The 20577-nt window shown below is 46.7% G+C and overlaps 2 protein-coding genes across 7 annotated transcripts in view; one reads left to right on the top strand and one right to left on the bottom strand.

Moving 5' to 3' along the window:
- The window catches only part of UBAP1 (ubiquitin associated protein 1), a 75334-nt gene extending 71338 nt beyond the window's left edge, over positions 1 to 3996 (top strand). For all 6 annotated transcript variants that reach the window (XM_025358838.1, XM_025358839.1, XM_025358841.1 and 3 more), the window contains 3 exons: positions 1279 to 1461; positions 2156 to 2257; positions 2862 to 3996. In XM_025358838.1, the coding sequence (XP_025214623.1) occupies positions 1279 to 1461; positions 2156 to 2257; positions 2862 to 3002 (426 nt within the window). In that variant the 3' untranslated portion in view covers positions 3003 to 3996. The remainder of the gene's footprint in view (positions 1 to 1278; positions 1462 to 2155; positions 2258 to 2861) is intronic.
- KIF24 (kinesin family member 24) overlaps positions 3854 to 20577 on the bottom strand; it is a 76143-nt gene continuing 59419 nt past the window's right edge. The window contains exons 9-13 of the mRNA XM_025358837.1: positions 14489 to 14560; positions 10995 to 11104; positions 7149 to 9392; positions 6488 to 6581; positions 3854 to 5936 (exon numbers count right to left, since the gene is read on the bottom strand). Coding sequence (XP_025214622.1) covers positions 5796 to 5936; positions 6488 to 6581; positions 7149 to 9392; positions 10995 to 11104; positions 14489 to 14560 — 2661 coding nt within the window. The 3' untranslated portion in view covers positions 3854 to 5795. The remainder of the gene's footprint in view (positions 5937 to 6487; positions 6582 to 7148; positions 9393 to 10994; positions 11105 to 14488; positions 14561 to 20577) is intronic.

Raw genomic sequence — 20577 nt, 5'->3', positions numbered from 1 at the left:
ACTCTGTGGCTGTTGATATTCTTTAGCCCAGGTTAAAGCCTGTCTCTAAAGAGGGAGACACAATCTTAGACCTGCCAAGTGGCTAGATTGGTGTGATCCAATCCCTGTGCCTTATTGTGACTCTTGTAACCTAATGACAGCCCTGTGCTTGGGCTGCTGAGTGTGCTGTGGGTGAGATGATTAAGCACAAACAGAATGGGCTCTGAGGCCTATAGCTGTCCTGGCTTTCCCCAGCAGACTTTGAGGAGAGCATCTGGTTATATCTGTATAATTTCGAACTTGCTTCTAGGACAGAGGGCTTCCTACCACCTAACCATGACCCCCTCCCCCAGAATAAAACAAGGAAATACAAAAAAATTTTGTCTGAAATATCTTCCCCGGTAATCTTGAGACCTGTGCCAAGCTGTAAAAGGGCTTATGACCTCGTTCCTATGGTGGATGGGTCCTTTGGCCTGGGAGTGTGCTGTCTTCATGCCTTGGGCCTGATTTGTGATCAGAAGTGGTAGGGGAGTTAATCACGGGATTCTGTACGCCTATCAGATTGGGGTTACTAAGTTCCAGAGGCAGGGAGCAGGCTGCCTGTAGCTGGTGGGCGGGTCCCTAGAGTTCAGATTCAGTCTGTGGGATCCAGCCCAGTGTGGCTAGTATGCCTTCTGTCCCGGCGCTGTAGAATGGCAGCTTTAGCAGGAAGTGAAGCACAGTACATGATGTAGGGCAAAGGTGTGGAGTCCCCTCAAAACCCTGGGTTCCTGAACTGTCCATGCATGGGAACCACACTCACAGCCTCTGCCCAAGAGTAGAGACTTTGGGATAGATTAGCTCCAAAGTGGGAGTATTTGAAGTGCAGAATGACCCCTCAGAACTGATACTTCAGCCTGGGAAAGGGACAATTCTGGAGAGAAATCATTGCAGTCAGCTTCGACATCAGTCCTGGGGGCAGCCACAACTTCTTTCTTCAACTCACGCCCTGGAGATTTGGGCACGCAAGGGCCTGTGGTGGTGTAGTGCTTTCTCGATCACCAAGGTGGGACGAGGGCAGAGCAGGACAGCCACAGCTGCAGATGACCCCCAGCTTTTTCCCTCTCAGCTGGCACTCCCTCCCCTCTTCGTTCCTTTTCAGGATGTCAGGCCAGCAACCTGGCAGTTTCTTCCAACTCGACCACTTGTCTTGGGGCTTGAATAGTGTCAGAAATGCCAACCCCTGGACTAGGCTGCCTCAGTGACTTATTTGGGGGGCCAGGTCTTCTTGCCTTGATCTTCTTGTTTTTCCACTACTAGGTCACCCCTGCTAATTTCTCAGTGTCACAAGTGCCCAACATGCCCAGCTGTCCCCAGGCCTATTCTGAACTGCAGATGCTGTCCCCCAGTGAGCGGCAGTGTGTGGAGACGGTGGTCAACATGGGCTACTCGTATGAGTGTGTCCTCAGAGCCATGAAGAAGAAAGGAGAGAATATTGAGCAGGTGAGTGGTTGGTCAGCCAGGAGGGCAGGCTCAGACCTGTGGAGCTGGAGTAGCATCCCCCCCTGTCCTAGAGCCCCTCAGACTTGTAGCACCAGCCTCCTTTCCTGTGGGTTTGTGAGGACATGGGGCATGTATTGGGGAAAGCCAGCAGCCTTGGGAGCAGTTCTTCTTTTGGAAGCTATTCCAGGACCCAGGCCGAGAGACAGCTTTGGGAGAATTGAAGCTGTTCTCCAACTACCTCCCCTTTCTTTGCCCCTCCAAAAGGGGCAAAGCTAGGCTTGGGGTATGGTCAAATGTCTCCTTCCAGGAATTTTCATCCTGTCATCTATGCCCAAAATGTTGAATAGGGTACTGGAGTGTTAGACCTTGGTGACATTTTCTGACTTGTGCTGTTCCTTAGAGTAGCCGCCTGCCCAGGCTGTGGAGTCGACATTCTGGTAGGTGTGTCAGCTGTGGCAGCAATTCCTTTGGAAAATGCCTACTCATGTTTAGAAGGCTGTGCCTGTGTTCCGTAAAGAGTCACTGGGGTCCTGTTGTGTTGGACACAGTCAAGGCACAAAATCAAATCCTATCCAGTACCTGACGGCCTGGGTGGGGTGGGGATCAGACTTCACACACTCCAGTTTGTTGAGGTCTCTTGGAAAGCACAGCAAAGAGTAGCAGTAGGTGCTAAATCCCTTGTTTCTTTTCTTAGATTCTTGACTATCTCTTTGCACATGGACAGCTGTGTGAGAAGGGCTTCGACCCTCTTTTAGTGGAAGAGGCTCTGGAAATGCACCAGTGTTCAGAAGAAAAGGTGGGAATCTTCACGCTTCATGGGAACCCTCTGGAAAGGAGGGACCAAGTAGTCCGTCCTGGTTTTTTCCCTTGGCCCACACACAACCTTTTTGCTTTGCCAGTGACTACAGGTAGAAGCACATAAAGGGCAGAATCTCCCAAGTATTCAGACAGGCCGAGGCCTGTGTTTGGGTTGGTGGTTGAAGCATTGGGTTGAAAACTTTAGAATCCCAGTGAAGGGAAGGGAACATTGGCCTGAGCTAAAAGCCAAACTTTTAGATGACTAGGGAGGGAGACTGCTGGACTTTTTGCCTAGACTGCTCTCTGAAGAGCAGCCATGTCTGGGTTCAGTTTCCTTCCTTGGTGGGAAGATGGATGTGGGTGGTGGGACCCAGATAGAGGTCGCAAGAGTGAGCTGGGACTGGGCTGACTCCTGAAGGTCGGTGGCTGTCACCAAACCCGTCTGCCTTGGCTTCCACTACAGCCCACCTCTGCTTGCTAGGGGACCTTATGGAGACTCAATCCATTCTGCTTTCCCCCAGTCCCCCACACACATACTCCTTCACTCGGCTGTGCTGTGACCCCACCCTTTTCTTTAATCTGTGTTCTCTTCTCTCCCTTAGATGATGGAGTTTCTTCAGTTAATGAGCAAATTTAAGGAGATGGGCTTTGAGCTGAAAGACATTAAGGAAGTCTTGCTATTACACAACAATGACCAGGACAATGCTTTGGAAGACCTCATGGCTCGGGCAGGAGCCAGCTGAGACCAGGCCCTGTCTAGGCCCTGCCGCAGAACCACCATCCCTGGGAGGCCCTGCAGAGCCCATCTGTGGGGAAAGAGAAGGGGCAGCTTCCAGATTTTCTTTTGGGGGTTAGAAGGTCAGATGTGGAGGTTGTGCTCGCCAGTCTCTGTGAGCCTAGGCCCGGAGCTGGGGAGGTGGGGAAGATTCGGGCAAGTGCCCCCAGAACTGTCCTGGCTCCTTCCATATTAAACGTATTTGCATTTTGAGAAGTGTCCTTCCCACCTCAGCCCTCCAGAGAGACTGCCCTAGTCTTTCTGGGGTCTTTATGTCCTCAGCTAAAGCCTGGCCTAGTTGCTGAGAGGGGCTGGGGAGATGGGGCGGGAGGGCCAGACTCAGTGCTGCTGTGGAGCTAGGTGCTTCCCCTTCCCCCGAGACTGGTGGACTGAACTCTAATCAAGTTGAGTTCAAGTGAAAGATTCTTCCAGGGTTTTATTTTTTCCCCTCCTAACAAAGTCTCATAGTGTTAACACTGGTTCTGCAATGTCTCTGAGGTGCAAAGAATGCACTTTTCCCTATGGGGCCCAGAGTTTGCCTTTTCTGCCAGGCAGTCACCACGCTTTCCTACCCCAGCCTGTTTCTTTTGGCTTGGTTTGGACCACAGTCCTCTGCTATCCAGGGTTTTAGAGCCCCTGCTCTAGGCAACAGTTGTTAGTTTAAGAAATCATTGGCCCCTTCCCAGCACACTGAATGGGGGAGCAGACAGGCCATGATTTAGTCGGTCAGCACTAACTCCACCTCTGTTCTCCTTGAACAGCTTCCCTTCCAGCCCACTGCTTTAGGATGACACAATGAATAACACCTAGTCATAGAAATCAGTCTCTTTGGTTTGTTTTGTATTATGTTGTACATCATTAAAGATCTAAATACAAAGGATATACAGTCTTGATGAATCTAAAATAATTTGCTAACTATTTTGATTCTTCAGAGAGAACTACTAATAAAAACCTAAAAGGTATGTCTTGGTTTGATAACTTCTTTATTACCAAGGCTGTTTTGTGGGAGTGGGGGGCCATGTGGTATATAAAGGGATTTCTTGCTTAGATTTGCTGGGGATAGAGTAGGACCTAACCATTTTCTGTTTTGGAACTTTCTTCCCACTTCAGACCTGTCCCATTTTTTGGTTTGCAAAGGCAAGCCTAGACTGAGTCTTTTTAAACCTGACCCAGCTCCATCCACAGACCAAGGACATAGGCCTTCCTGACTGTGGAGCTGGGATAGGCCGGACCTTCAGGGGGCTCACCCAGTAAAAGAGGAAGAAGCCCTTTTACTGTGAGCAGCCGGCATTTATGCATCATTTGCCACAAGCAGGACTGGATTTAAAACTGTCTCACCAGCTCTCAGTGATGCTGTTGTATGTGATAGAACAGGGTTCATTCCTAAAGTTTTTGTCCTTGACCTTGAAACTGTGCCATTGTCCGACTTGAGCTTTTGGCTAGATTGGGTCTTTTAAGGTTTTTAGTGATCATGTGAGGAGAGGCCGCAGTGCCCTGGGGCCAGAAGCACCAATAAGGATGCCCCCTGGTGGTCAGGTGAGGCACTGTGAGGCTGACAAGGTGGCTGGGCCAGGCTGCTAGTGTCTCAAGAGAGCCATTTAACCCTTCTCTTGGCCTTTTAATTAAGCCCTCCTTTTAAAACCGTAAAAAGTTATCCTTTATCTGAAGGAAATAAAAGCTCACATAGTAATGGGTGTTCGGGCCAAAATTGTGACTCATGAATCTCCATTTGACCCAGAGTGGCTTTAAAGTAATTGGCACCTGGAGGCTACTTTGTCTTCCCTGTCCTGAGCTACTTCCTGCTAAAAAGATACACAGCAGGCGGAACTCGGCTGAATGCTTGTGTGTGAATTCTGTTTCAGAGGCCTCAGACTGTTGAACAGAGCACTCTGTGCCAAGGTTCCCAACACAGACCCCTGAGAGGCAGGGTGGCTGGGCAGGGTGAACTGGATGAGGAGCAGGCTAGGAGATGGACTATTCCATGATGGGGCTGGCGAGTGAGGTGTCCCAGATAGGAGCCAGGAGGTGCCACAGAAGCATGAGAGTATCGGGCATTGTACAGAGGCCTTTCACCCCCACGAAAGGAGAAAAATTGATGTGTGACACAGGCACCCTCTTCTGTCTCAAAACTGGATTGCAGGAAGGGAAGGGAGCTGTACGTATAATGCCTGTCCCACATCTGCTGCTGTTAGTGACATATCAAGTCAAGGTTTGACCAATCTACATTTTTAAAAACGCCTCTAAATCCCCAAATCAATCTCCAAGGGCTGATGGGGCAGAGCTCACCCCACCCCTGTCCCCCAGCACCAATGTTTGAGTTTGGGCCAATGTTTAGTCTTCTAAGTCAGGCACAGAATTCAGCTGGTGAAGCCTCTGGGCTCAGCATGTTGTCTTCTCTGACCTCTAGGCTACCACTGACCACCCCATCCTCTGATCCCCAAACTTAGAAACATCTTCAGGGTTATTAGACCCAAATATGTTCCCACAGGCAAGGGGGTCAATTAAGCACATTCTCTAGGCCCAAGGGAAAGGCATTAGGTTCTTCAGCCTGGCCCACCCTTGGAGGGGCTCCTGTGCATGGAACTGAGGGAGAAGCTGGGACCTATGAGGCCACGTGGGGCTGGGGTGAGGCTAGCACAGGCAGGACCAGCGTGTAGGGTTCTGGTGTGTGCAGGGAGGACCTGGCAGAGGCTCCTCCAGCCCCTGAGAGCCCAGCACAGGCTCCTGCAGGGCCCCCGCTGTCTCGGCACAGGGTCTGGCTCTAAGACGCCACTGTTCCCTCAGGGGCTGCGGCGGGCCCGTGGCAGGTAAGATAGAGCTGCAGCTGGCTCCTCAGACTCTGGATGCACTTGGATTTCAGAACCATGATTTCATCCAACTGGGTCACAAAATCTTCAAAATCCTGAGAAGGAAACAAGGGACGAATACAGCTTTTGCTCTTGCTGGCGCTCTGCCAGATCTGCTTTTTTAGTCCCTCCTCTGGCAGGAAAGTTTCCGAACCCAGGCCACACTTCAGGCAGGAGAACATGTAGGATAGTTGCTATGGCACAGGGTAGGGCCCGCTGCTCTGCATTCGACACACTTTCCAAGCAGAGGAGTATTTTGTAGGGCAGAAGGGTATTTGGTAGAAATACCTACATGTGGTAGGCAGCAGACTGGTCACTGTTAGTCACAGGGAGGGGCCCCGACAAACCACTTGGAAGGCAGAGCAGCTAAGGATAGAAGCTGGAAACATTTTAGCCTGGGAAAGGCAAGTGTTGCACCATCTCCCACCTGTACCTATACTCAAGATGTCTCAAAGGCGTGGCAAGAGGAGGGGCGAGGCCTCAGTCACGGTTAGTGTGTGCCAGGAGACCCTTTCCCCAGACACAGCCACAGCAAACAAGGATGACCATCAAATTAGTTGCAGGCTAATTCCCAACAGCCCGTGAGTGTCCAGCCAGGGCTACTTACATTAGAAGCCAGCTGGCTCATCAGCGTCTCCTCCTTGAAGCCAAGCTCAGCCATTTCATCCAGCTGTTCCTGGTGTGCTCGGATGACCACCTGCCTGGGAACACCAGAGAGAACACCGTGATCTTCCGGGCCTCCCAGCCTCTCCTGGGTAGCTTTCTGGAGCTGATCTCATTTCTAAGCTGAGAGCTGCCTCTGCCGAAAATGGTCAAGGTTTTGACCAAGGCCATCTTAACACCCAGCTCCCCCTCACCTGCTCTTTCTCAGGATTAGGTAAGGAATTACGGAGTACCAACGAGATACAGGGAGGGAGACGGGCTTCCCAAGCTGTCCCCTGCCTCCTCAGCAGTACTGAGGGGCAGGGCCGGGTGCTGCTGCTCTTCCACAGGAGCTGCCCATTTCCCACAGCTTCCCTGCAGAAAGGCTCTCAAGGCTGTGACTGCAACTGGCATACTTGGCACAAGATGGAGCCTATTGCTTGGTCTGCTCTCATTTCTACTTCCTGTGGAGGGGCCCGGGACCAAAGCAGAGTGTTGGAGCTAGAAGCAGACTGGCTCACCTGCATACCCCTGCATGGCTTCTCTTTGTCCATGACAAAACAGTAAGCTGGAGTGGAGGGTGAGTGCAAAAGGGGCTCAAGTCTTAGGGAAAGTGTCCAACTTACTGTGCTTGCTCGAGGGTGTGCTGATGGAGTGTCCCTGCAGAATTGGGAGAGCAGCTGGGAACCAAGGGAGAACTTGGCCTTGCTAAGCACCTTGAGATAGGCCTGGGTTTGAGCCATGTGACATTCTCACCGTTGCAGGGCAACTTGATCGGGTCTGTGGACAAACCAAACTCCTGCCAACCAAGCCTTGTAGGATGTTTTCTCTCCTGGGCCCAGAGCTGGTCAGTCATATCACTACTTCCTGTTCGTGGGGTGAGCGCAGGTCCAGAATGGGGTACCCCCATATGTATGGTGGAGAAGGACTTTCCTGGGAAACCCCAGGAGCCATCCAGCCCCGTCTCCTCTGCATCAGCATCATACTGCTCACTACCCACATGTTCATGGGAGAAAAGTACAGTATCTCTGCTCTGGCAGGCCTCTCCCAGGTCTGCCTCCCTGCCAGGCAGCTTGTCAGCTGGGTGCTGATGGATGGGTGATGGGGACAGAGCTGGAAGATCACCACCAGGCTTATTATCAGGGGGAGATGATGAGAGCCACAGGTGCTCAGTTGCTGAAGACACTGGCAAGGCTGCCTCTCGATCACCAGATGGCACTGTGTGGCCCACAACTGGGCCTCCTGTGCTCTCTGCCACTAGACTGTGCATAGCCCCATCCTGGACCAGCTGCTCCAAGGGAGGAGACCCTTCATTTTCTGGGTTCTCCAGGAGGGACACGGTGAGGGGAGCCATGAGTCCAGAAGCATATTCAGCGTGCGTGCCTAACTGCCCCCTAGGGTCCTCTCCTGGGACAGGATGACTGTTTTTTACAGTGTTGGTCACCTGGATTGGGCCGTCTGCACTTACTTCTCTTAGAGGTGTGGTAACTGTGTCTCTTTGGTCTGGGGATCCAGGAACTGCAATGTGGGACAATGAGAAAGTGAAACCATCTTCCTCAGGGGATGGCAAGTTGCTCTCATTCTGCCCAGAAACCTCACTTTGGGAGGCATCCTGTCTGAGATCAAAGGAAGAGCCTCCACCTCTTTCCTGTCTATATATGAAATCTACCTGCGAACAGTAAGGCTTCTCTGCCAGGCTGTCTCTGGGAGAAGGCCCTGAGGAAGTAGAGTTGTCTCTGCTCCAGTCCACGGGCCCCTTCCTTGGGCTGCAGCTGTGATCGAGTGCTGCTCTGCTGTGGTTTATGGGGTCCCTGGAGTCCACCCAGCTTTTAGTTAGATCTTTCTTGTCACCTGTCCTGGGGCTAGAAAACAGACTCTGCCGTCTTTCTGCCACCTGCTTCTCAGGACCCTGCCCCCATGTCTGGTGCAGGAAGAATGAATCTTCACTATTTTCCAGAGTGTTCCTTTGCTTTGTGGCCCTCTGACTAGAGACGTGTGAAAAAGAATCTTCACTGAAATCACTGTCATCAAGGTCCTCTACTTGGGCTCCATCATGGTTGTCAGAGTAAGAGTGGAACAGAGAGGGAGTCTCATTTGTGAGCTGACCCCCTGGGGGCCTGTACTGGCATAAAGACCTTTTCAGTGGTTGGTATTTTAACTTCTGTTGGAGGAGAGGTGGCTGTTGGAACTGCTGGTGATAGAAACGCAGATGTTCCTCCCTCTCCTTCTGCTGTGTCGGGATATTTGTCCAAGCTTCAGAGGCAGGCCTAGCAGGCGTGCCCCTCTGGTTGTCTTGACTGTACTCAGCTCTGTGGTGGGCATTGCCAAAGGAGAGCTCAACTCGCGACACAAGCTGCTTCTGTACTGGCTGCACGGTCTGCACTTTCTTGCACTTGGTGGACACCTTACCACGCACTAGGCCTTCTGGGCCTGAGGCCCTGCTTCCCCACCCAAGGGCAGTTTTGTTGCCCATTCGATTTTTCTCAGAGCACAATGGTGCTGACTCTTCTGCCTTTTTTTTGACCAAATGTCCAGAGCGCACGGGTCCTTTCACAGGGCTAGCATGAATGACCCACTCTTGTGAAGGACTCCCTCTGGAGTCACCCCTTTTACCAGAGACCTTAGGTGCAGAAGCAAAAGGAATGTTGGGTGAGTGGCTGGTCAGAGGATGGACCTTCCCTCTTGTGGAGCCAGGGGCTGCCACTGTGAGTGACTGCTGAAGTCCCAGCTTGACTTTTTTGGGAGAACATTTGTCCCCTGACAAAACCCAAGGGGAGCTCTGAATTCGTTTTGGAGAGGAGTTTCCAGATGTCCGATTTTGACTGGTAACTGAAGTATAACACTTAATGCCTTTCTTTAGTTCTTTGACCCTGTAAATAATCATTTTATGTTAAATGTGTATTTTCACACGTTCTGCAATTCCTTTTCTATAGCTTTCTGGGAAAACAAAAACCAAAGAAGAGTATTACAAGGATTGGGAGTTCCTTCTTTACCTGGGATAGAATAAGAGGAAAAGGGAACATTCTGTTTCAGCATGATACCCCTCTGTACCTGAATGAAAAACAGCAGTGTTGGCTGGCTGTAGTGGCTCACATCTGTAATCTTAGCACTTTGGGGGGTTGAGGCAGGAGGATCATTTGAGCCCAGGAGTTCAAGACCAACCTGGGCAACATAGCAAGACCTCGTCTCTACTAAAAATAAAAAAATTAGCCAGGCATGGTGATGCGTGTCTGTAGTCCCAGCTACTTGGGAGGCTGAGGCGAGGAGTATTGTTTGAGCCCCGGAGTTCGAGGCTGCAGTGAGCCATGATCACACTATTGCACTCCAGCCTGGGTGACAGGGTAAGACTCTGTCTTTAAAAAAAAACAAACGAGAAAGAACAGTGTCTTCCCTGAGGATGTAAGCATGCACCCAACATTCTACGATCAGAAGAAGCCTTTTGGAAATCACCACAGCCCCATGTACGGGACAGGCCAGAGATGCCAGTCTCAGAAGTGCACTGTGTTCATGCAGGGCCCACACTGCTTCCTGGAGGGAGGCCAACTCAGGAGTCTGTGTCCACCACTTACCTGCAATTCCGCAGAGTCCTCTTTTTCTGCAAACCACCCCCTTTCAGGCTTCTCTGGAAAAACCTGCTGGTATCTCAGGAAGCAAAACCTCCAGAAATACGCAGGCTTGTGCTCATTCCATTAAGGGAAAAATGACTTGTCTATTCCCAGGGTTTCTCAACCTTAACACTATTGACATTTTGTACCAGATAATTATTTCTTGAAGGACGTTTAGTAGCATCCTTGGCCTCTGCTCACTAGATGCCAGTAGCACTTCTTCCCAGTCATGGCAATCAGAAACGTCTTACCTACTGGGAGAGGCACATGTGACCACAGGGTGAGAGATGGAAGGGATCCCAGCAGATACCACAATCACCCATAAAGAGGCCTGGCCAGGCAGGCAGAGTTGCTGGCTCTGACACCAACTCCTAGTGAGCCTTTGGAAAGATCCTAGCCTTCTCTGGGCCTCACTTTATCCTCTAACATGTCTGGGTTGGGCCCTTCTGGACATACATAGCTCTAAGTGATTCTGCCTTGACAAGTCATATGTCTTCTCTCTCTTACAATTTGGGCTGAGGCCAGCAGGAAGAAAACATCACTGAGCCTTCCACCCATTAATATTTCACTTCCCACTAGCCATTTAAAAGCCACTGACAGAGTCAACTCCTGAACAAGGGAATGTGTCATCTTCCTCTTGTCATGCTTGCAAAGTGATAGGGCCTACCAGGTCACAGTCTTCAAATGACTAATTGCCAAAAACAAGGCTGTGGCACTCAAAGTCAGATCCCTGTGTGTGTGTGAGTGGGAGAGACATGTGTGTGCACTTGCACACACACATGTGCACATGTGTTGCACACACACGCCTGCTGCACAGGCACGCACATGCACACTTACACACAGCCTGCCATCTGGGAGCTGACTTACCGGTCAGCATAGCGCAAGGTATTCAGAGTGTGTTCAGTGGCCACGTGGCTTGGTGAGATGTTGGCGATCATGCAGGTTTTGGCATTGCCGATGAAAGAGTCCTTCAGGACCTGTCCAAAACAGAAGGCAGGTCAATGAGTGAAGTCAATTAACAAAGTGCATACTGACTACTTACTAGGTGCAGGATGCTGGGCCACAGTTCCCTTCTGCCCACAAAAAGGTAATTCACAAAATAAACAATACAAATGGCAAATAAACACAGAAAAAGGTACTCATCACATCACCAATCCAAAAAATGCAAACAAACCATTTAAAAACCCGGTATTTTTAGGTCATAAGATTAAAAGACTAATGATGCTCTTCCCCGGTGAGGGTCCAGGGAAATGGGTACTCTTCTATGCTGGCATGTACCATGAACTGGACAAACTTTCCAGAGGGCAGTTTGGCAATATGTGAAAATGTAAAAAGAAGCCAGGCATGGTGGTACTCACCTGTAGTCCCAGTTACTCAGAAGGCTGAGGCAGAAGGATCGCTTGAGCCCAGGAGTTCAAGACTAGCCTGGGCAACATAGCAAGAACCTATCTCCAAAAAACAACAACAACAACAACAACAACAAAAAAAAAAAACAAAACCAGGAAAAAGTATGTATACTCTTGGTTTGGCAATCACACTTCTAGGACTTTATCCTATGGAGATAATTGCTCAATTGACCAAAAAAAGTATGTATGATATTCATTACATTATTTATAATAGTAATATTTAGTAAAAATCTAGGTATCTATAAACAGGGAACAAACTAAATAATTATACACTGAATATAATAAAACCATTAAAAATGATTATACCTGTACTCAGGAACACAGAAAGATATCTAAAGCTTATATCTTCAAGGGAAAAAGGTGTATGATCCCATAACTCCGTAAGTGGATCCATATGAGGCTACACAGGTGGAGAGATGACTAGAAGGAAGTTCATTAACATAGCAGTGTGTGGTTATCACTGAGGTCTGGGACTTTAAGTTATGTTTTACTTTCTTCTTTACACTTGTATGTAGAATTGGAATTCTTACGTTTTAATTAAAAAGAAACACATTTTCTGGGAATGGGGAACTTGTCTTAAAAAATAACAGAGCTGGCTGGGTACAGTGGCTCATGCCTATAATCCTAGCACTTTGGGAGGCCAAGGCAGGCAGATCAGCTGAGGTCAGGAGTTCAAGACCAGCCTGGCTAACATGGTGAAATCCCGTCTCTACTAAAAATACAAAAATTAGTGAGGCATGGTGGCACACACCTGTAGTCCCAGTTACTCCAGGGGCTTGAGGCAGGAGAATCGCTTGAACCCAGGAGGTGGAGGTTGCAGTGAGCCAAGATCACACCACTGCACTCCGGCCTGGGTGACAGAGCGAGACTCCCTCTCATAAATAAATAAGTAAGTAAGTAAGTAAAAAATAACAGAGCCAATGTCAGAATCAGGACTAAGCACCTATAAGCAGGTTCCTGGGTCCCTGGTTAAAATCATGTTTGAGAAGACCTAACCCACAGATCACCAACTGTGATGGGTAAGGAACTATATTCTTACAGGTTCTGCCCAGGTCCTGTGGAGCCACTACTCTAGCTGCACAGAATAAAATTCTGCCCATGTGCGGGGCTGGCTTCATCCTGCAGCATACAAAAAGATCTTCTCCTAGATATCCCTCTACCTTGTCTGTTCTCCACTGTGCACAGGACACAAGGCGAAAAAGAACCCAGGACACCCACAACTGTCTTCACAGCTGTTTATACCTAGGTACACCCTCCCATGCCACTCTTCCACAGACATCATGAATACTGATTTAACATCTACTGGAGTTTTCTGTTAATAAAGAGGCACATTTTCATGACAGAAAAACAAAACAAAACAAAAACCCTATTTGTTCCACTAAGAATAATCATAGTTAACATTTATGTAATTTTTTTTGTGTAGTGTTTTTCTCCTTGTCACACATTTTAAAAATGATAAAAACAAAAAGTGGTCATACGGCACATGATCTTTTAAATGAAAAGTTGCAGTTTCACCTTTATTCCCATTGTTACTTCCAAATAGATCCAATGCTGTTTCTTCTGCATCTTTTTAAACGTTTTTTCCTGTGTGGCTATGTAATAGTAGAAATCACATAGGCAATCACATTATTACCTTGTTCTACAGCTTGCTTTTTTCACATCACAAAAGATCTTGGTCATCTTTCCTATCAGTACATGTAGAAAATCTAACTCATTCATTTTAACTGCCTGAAGCCATTATTTTTTTGTGCCAAAACATTGGTCTAAGTCTTAGAGCCAAGAAAGTATCAAGTACGGCTACACCACCCTATTCAATGCAAAGGCTTAGAGACTCCACTAATTCAACATTTTCTTTTCTAAGATGAGGTCTCTTTTGGACCCAGGTTGGAGTGCAGTGGCATGATCACAATTCACTGCAGCCTCAACCTTCTGGGCTCAAGTAATCCTCCTGCCTCAGCCTCCCAAGCAGCTGGGACCACAGGCACGAGCCACCACACCCCGCTAATTTTTAAATTTTTTTTGTAGCAAGGTTGTTCGGGCTGGTTTGGAACTCCTCGGCTCAAGCAATCCTCTTGCCTCGGCTTCCCAAAGTGCTGGGATTACAGACATGAGCCACTGGGCCCTGCCCAGAGTTACCATACACTGGAAATAAACAGAAAGGTGGTGACCAGAACAGCGCTGCTGTCCCCAAGGAACCCCTGCCGCCCATACTGCAGACTTTTCTGCCTGAGTCTGCCCCTTCCTAAAGTCCTATAACAGGCTGAGTATCCCTTCTCTGAAATGCTTGGGAAGAAAAGTGTTTTGGATTTCAGATTTTTTTTTTTTTCAGATTTTGGAATATTTGCATTATACTTCTGGTTGAACATCCCTAACCCAAAAATCTGAAATCCTTTGAGCATCATGACACTCAAAAAGTTTTTAATTTTGGCCAGGCATAGTGGTTTACACCTGTAATCCCAGCACTTTGGAAGGCTGAGGCAGGTGGATCGTCTGAGCTCAGGAGTTCGAGGCCAGCCTAGGCAACATGGTGAAACCCTGTCTCTACCAAAAAAAAAAAAAAGCCAGGCATGATTGCATGCACCTGTAGTCCCAGCTACCCGGGAGGCTGAGGTGGGAGGACTGCTTGAGCCTGGGAGGCAGAGACCACAGTGAGCCAAGATCACACCACTGCACTCCAGCCTGGGTGACAGAGCAAGATCCTGTCTCAAAAACAACAACAACAACAACAAAAAGTTTTGATTTTTGAAGCATTTCAGATTTCAGATCCTTAGATTAATGATACTCAATTTGTAGACAGAGTTCCTGGAAGGAATGTGACTCCTCTCCTTCTCTTTTCCCCACTATGCCCAGCATCATGTCTTACTGACAGTGGATGCTCAACTGAATGAACAAATATATGAAATAAGGAAGAAATGAATGAATCAGAACAAACTCAAGGCTCACATTTCACTTTACCTGAGTTAGTTTGCTTTGCCTGAAGGGAGTATGGGTGTGTTCCTGATCCAGTGCTCGGATACATTCTTTCAGCTGCAAAGGGGGAGAATAAGCACATCAAGTGTCATGTGCAAAGGGAAAGTAATAGATCTGATGCCACCTCCACAAGAAGCTTGTTTTTCTTCAATAAACCACACTCAGACAATCCTCCAAAAGGAAGTCAAAATGGCCTGTAGTTTCCATTCAACAAGAGAAACCAAGCTAGATCGGGAAACACCATCCTGTGCTGCCTAGCTGAAGGCCTCCCGGCTTAGAGGCTGGGATCCTAGGATTGGCCCTGAGTTGATGGCGGGGAACAGACAGACGCTGGGACCTACCCTCAGGTCCTAGAGTTCAAGCTCATGTGGTGGTAGTTCTGGCTTGCTGGCTCCCTTTCTCTCCTCACATTCTTCCCAACTGTTGATACACTTAAATAGACAAAATATCTACATCCACTTCCCCGCTCCCTGCTCACACATGCACACCTGTTGGTGTAGATTCAAGTATAGATGCAGACATAAACTATCTGAATGGGGTAGGAGAAATTCTAGAGTCAGAGCTAGAAGGAAACTGAGAAATCACCTAGGCCTACCCCCTCATTTTATTTATTTTTTTCTTAATTTTTTTTGTAGAGATGGGGTCTCTGTATATTGCCCAGGCTGGTCTCAAATGATCCTCCTGCCTCAGCCTCCCAGAGTGCTGGGATTACAACCAGCACTTTGACCACACACGTCCAGTCAAACCCTTCATTTAAAAACAGCAGGGTCTGTGGCCCAAAGGCAAAGGAATGTGACTTGCTCCTGGGTGTACACCCTCAGTGAGAAGCGCTCACTGGGCATGATGAGGACAGCAGAGATCTGGGTATGTGGACGTCCAGGGGAAACACTCCCATCGGAACACAGTGCTGGGGCTGCAGGGGGCAAGATGAGGGAGGAGAGACCTTCTATTTCTGAGTGATGCATCTAGGCTAAAAGACAGTAAAATAAAAGGAAAGGAGCTGGGTGCAGTGGCTCAAGCCTGTAATCCCAGCACTATGAGAGGCCAAGGCGGGCAGATTATTTGAGGTCAGGAGATTGAGACCAGCTTGGCCAACATGGTGAAACCCCGTCTCTACTAAAAATACACACACACACACACACACAATTAGCCAGGCATGGTGGCATGTGCCTGTAATCCCAGTTACTCAGGAGGCTGAGAAAGGAGAAAAGCTTGAACCCAGGAATCAGAGGTTGCAGTGAGCTGAGATCTGGCCACTGCACTCCAGCCTGGGCGACAGAGGGAGACTCTGTCTCAAAAAAAAAAAAAAAAAAAAAAAAAAAGGGAAGAAGGTGGAAGCAATCCCTTGGAAGTGCCACCAAGAATAGGTAGTTTGCCTCCAGAGTATGCTATGGCTGTTCTTAGCAGCAGCCATAGATGCCCGCAACTGCCCTACCACTATCCAAGAAGCTGCAGGCTATAAACAGGTGTGAGGAAATTTCCTCTTCTATTAAAAATCTATCCCGTATTCCCCAACTTTAGCACTGAGAAGATTCTCCACTGGGGATGAACAAGTAATCAAACCCTGCCCCTCACAGACTTAAATTCAAGTGTGGCTTACAAGCTTTTTTTTTTTTTTTAAATAAAAAAAGTTTGGCTCCCTCTCTCACCCTCCCAACTTATCCCTCGTGAGGTCTGGAAAGAATGTACCTAGCTGGAGACTTCAGTTCTGATCAAAAAGAAGTAAATAATGTGGAGCGGCCCAAGGTAGCATATACAGCTGGAAAAAAGAATGAGAAAGAGCTCTATGTACAGCCATGGAGTGATCTCGAGGATGCCATGAAGTGACAAAAACAAAGTGCAAAACAGTGCTCAGAGTATGTTAGCATTTTTCTAAGAAAAGGGGTGAGTGCAAACATACATAGACAGAAGAAAAATGATTTTACAAGGGGAGGAAGGTAACAAGGTAGAGAGTACAGGGTAGGAGGCCGGGCGCGGTGGCTCAAGCCTGTAATCCCAGCACTTTGGGAGGCCGAGACGGGCGGATCACAAGGTCAGGAGATCGAGACCATCCTGGCTAACCCGGTGAAACCCCGTCTCTACTAAAAAATACAAAAAAAAAAAAAAAAGAGAGTACAGGGATGGCAACTATACTTCTCTGAATGTGGCTTATTTTACAATTTTTACTTTAAAACCACGTAAATTTTTTTGCTTTTTTTTTGTTTGTTTGTTTAAGAGATGGGGTCTCACTTTGTATCTCAGGCTGGAGTGCAGTAGCACAATCACAGCTCACTGCTGCCTTGAATACCTGGGCTCAAGTGATCCTCTCGCCTCAGCCTCCCAAGTAGCTGGGGTTATAGATGCGCACTACCACACCCAGCTAATTTGTAAATGTTTTGTAGAGACGGGGTCTCCCTATGATGCCCAGGCTGGTCTTGAACTCCTGGGCTCAAATGATCCTGCTTCCTTGGCCTCCCAAAATGCTGGGATTACAGGTGTGAGCCACAGCTCCTGACCTAAATGTTTTAAAATAATTACAAAATAAGGTTAAATCAAAATAAATAAGGCAATTCTTAAAACCAAAACCAAACAAATTAACCTAACGCTATGAAACTGGTAGGCTTAAACACACAGAGAATTATTATTTCAAGTGATTTGACAGCATAATATTATGACTGTACATCCTTAGTGGGATACAACCCAATCAAAAAGAAAATTGCGATAAAAATCTTGAACTGAATTAATCATATTATAAATAATATTATCATTATTTTGAAATATATATATTAAAGTAGAACAAATAAATGTTGTTAGGAACTAAGATTTCTAGCATAGGAGAAAAAAGAGACAAATACACATTTATAGAAATTAAATAAAAACCCTGTAATTTTATTTTTTTAATATTATTATTCATTGGCTTTCTTCAGATGAGGTAAGTTTATTTTCTGAGTCAGGGTCTTGCTTTGTTGCCTAGGTTGGAGTGCAGTGGTGCAATCATGGCTCACTGTAGCCTCAACCTCCTGGGCTCAAGCAATCCTCCCACTTCAGCCTCCCGAGTAGCTGTGACTACAGGCGTGTGCCACCACGCCCAGCTAATTTTTAAGTTTTTTGCAGACATGGGGTCTCATTATGTTGCTCAAGCTGGTCTCAAATTCCTGGGCTCAAGCGATCTGTCCACCTTGACCTCCCAAAGTGCTGGGATTAGATGTGTGAGCCACTGAGCCTGGCCTGCAATCTTAAACTGATTTATTACTATAAATCCCACATATGTTTTTCTCTTTCAAAACAAAAAATAACACCTTATTTATTAGCTCTGTCCACTGAAAAGGCCCAGAAGCAAGGACTAACGCAGTAGTGATAAGCACCCCTAGCACACAAACTGAAGTCTCTAAATACCATTTCCTTCTCAAAAAAAAAACAAGGCTCGACCGGGTGTGGTGGCTCATGCCTGTAATCCCAGCACTTTGGGAGACCAAAGCGGGCAAATCATGAGTTCACGAGTTCAAGACCAGCGTGGCCATCATGGTGAAACCCTGTCTCTACTAAAAATACAAAAAATTAGCTGGTTGTGGTGGCAGGTGCCTGTAATCCCAGCTACTCGGGAGGCTGAGGCAGGAGAATTGCTTGAACCTAGCAGGCAGAGGTTGCAGTGAGCCAAGATCGTGCCACTGCACTCCAGCCTGGGCGACAATGTGAGACTCCATCTCAAAAAAAAAAAAAAGAAAAGAAAAGAAAGAAGGAAAGAAAGAAAAAGAAACCAAGACTCATTGAAGAAACGGCTGATTCAAGGTCTGGGGAAGGAAATGTATAAAATGAGCCTAGAACATAGGCTCTTATATCAGAAAGTCAGGATGCTATCAAGAACGAGTAGAGTTGTGCCAAAAAGACACAGGAACATTCTTAAAAGAGCTCCTATTGGCTAAATATGTTGAATTTAAGCAGCAAAAAAATATATAATGATTTCAATGAGTTCATAATAATACAAAAAAGGTAAACAACAACAACAAAACAAACTCATGTTATGTTTAGGTAACATGACCACCAACTCATTCTGAAAAGTGGTGAATAAATTAAAGAATCATCTTGCTTCCACTACAAACTATATGTCAGGATAATCAGAGAGCTGAGGGAAAATTCTTCTTTTCAGCTAATACATACAGAACGAATATTAGAATTAGAATATTATCATTCTGGAACACTTAATGAAATAATAGATATAGATGAGATTCTTCAATGGCTGACAAAATTCTTAGATTAAAAACAGCTGAATGTCCTTAACAGAGGCTAAGGGGAAAAAAAGTAAAAATAAATAAAATAAAAAATAAAGGCTGAAAGGAAACTTTATGATAGAGGAATTAGGCTGACAACACTTGAATCTCTTTTCAATCTTAAAATCACAAAGAGAGACAACCAGACAGTCTCTATCTCCTAATGTATTGCTATAAAAAATCTAAGAACTACCTATGAATTGTTTTTGCCAAAAAATACAGAACCTAAATCTGATCACATCTGTAATTCAGGACTGTCCCAACAGAAATACATGAGCCACAAATGCAAACCACATATGTAATTCTAAATTTCTAATAGTCATATCTTTTTTTAAAAAAGAAAAAGAGGCCGGGCGCGGTGGCTCATGCCTGTAATCTCAGCACTTTGGGAGGCTGAGGCAGGTGGATCACAAGGTCAGAAGATTGAGACCATCATGGCTAACACGGTGAAACTCCGTCTCTACTAAAAAAAAAAAAAAAATACAAAAAATTAGCTGGGTGTGGTGGCGGGCGCCTGTAGTCCCAACTACTCGGGAGGCTGAGGCAGGAGAATGGCGTGAACCCAGGAGGTGGAGCTTGCAGTGAGCCGAGATTGCGCCACCGCACTCCAGCCTTGGCGGCAGAGCAAGACTCCGTCTCAAAAAAAAAAAAAAAAAAAAGAAAAACAAACAAATTAACGTTAATTATATATTTTATTTAACTCAGTATATCCAAAATATTATTTCAGCATGCAGTCAATATGAAAAAAATAAATGAGATATTCTACAAGCTTTTTTGGTAATCAAAATCTAGTGTGTATTTTACATTTAGAGCATATCTTAATTTAGACCATCCACATTTCAAGTGCTCAGTTGCCACATGTGGCTGGTGGCTACCATAGTGAACAATACGGCTATAGAGTCTAGCCACCTGACAGGAAACATAAAGGATAATGAGTAACATGTTAAACATCAACACAAGGATGCAGGTGGCCAAGTACAGAATGTGGTAAATCTTACTGGACAAGTGACCCAGTTTTCTTCAACCAATACACTGATATAGAAAAAATGAAAGAGGGAGTAAGAACTCACATAGGATTTTATTTGCATCTTGATTTGAACAAGTTAACTATAAAAAGACATTTATGGAACAATTAGAGGAATTATAATACTTACCGGATAATAAAGAATTACTTCTTTAGGTATGATAATGTCATTATGGCTACATTAAAAAGTAAGAGTATCTCTTTGAGATATATTTAAAAAAATTTTTTTTTTGAGATGGAGTCTTGCTCTGTTGTTGCCCAGGCTGGAGTGCAGTGGCATGATCTCGGCTCACTGCAACCTCCACCTCCTGGGTTCAAGAGATTTTCCTGCCACAGCCTCCCAAATGGCTGGGGTTGTAAGAGCCTGCCACCATGCCCAACTAATTTTTGGTATTTTTAGTAGAGACAAGGTTTCACCATGTTGGCCAGGCTGATCTACCTGAAGTGATCCACCCTCCTCAGCCTCCAAAAGTGTTGGGATTACAGGTGTAAGCCACCGTGCCCAGCCAAGATATATATACAGTATTTATGGAATAAATGACATGATGACTAGGATTTTCTTTTTTTTTTTTTTTTTTTTGAGACTGAGTCCCACTCTGTCTCATTGCACCAGGCTGGGGTGCAATGGCACAATCTCAGCTCACTGCAACCTCCGCCTCCTGGGTTCAAGCGATTATCTTGCCTCAGCCTCCTGGGTAGCTGGGATTACAGGCGCCCGGCACCATGCCCAGCTAACTTTTGTATTTTTAGTAGAGACAGAGTTTCACCATGTTGGCTAGTCTCGTCTCGAACTCCTGACCTCA

Source organism: Theropithecus gelada, chromosome 15, assembly GCF_003255815.1.
Source record: "Theropithecus gelada isolate Dixy chromosome 15, Tgel_1.0, whole genome shotgun sequence".
Taxonomy (NCBI): domain Eukaryota; kingdom Metazoa; phylum Chordata; class Mammalia; order Primates; family Cercopithecidae; genus Theropithecus; species Theropithecus gelada.
Note: the sequence above shows the minus strand (reverse complement) of the source record. Positions and strands in the feature narration are given on the sequence as shown.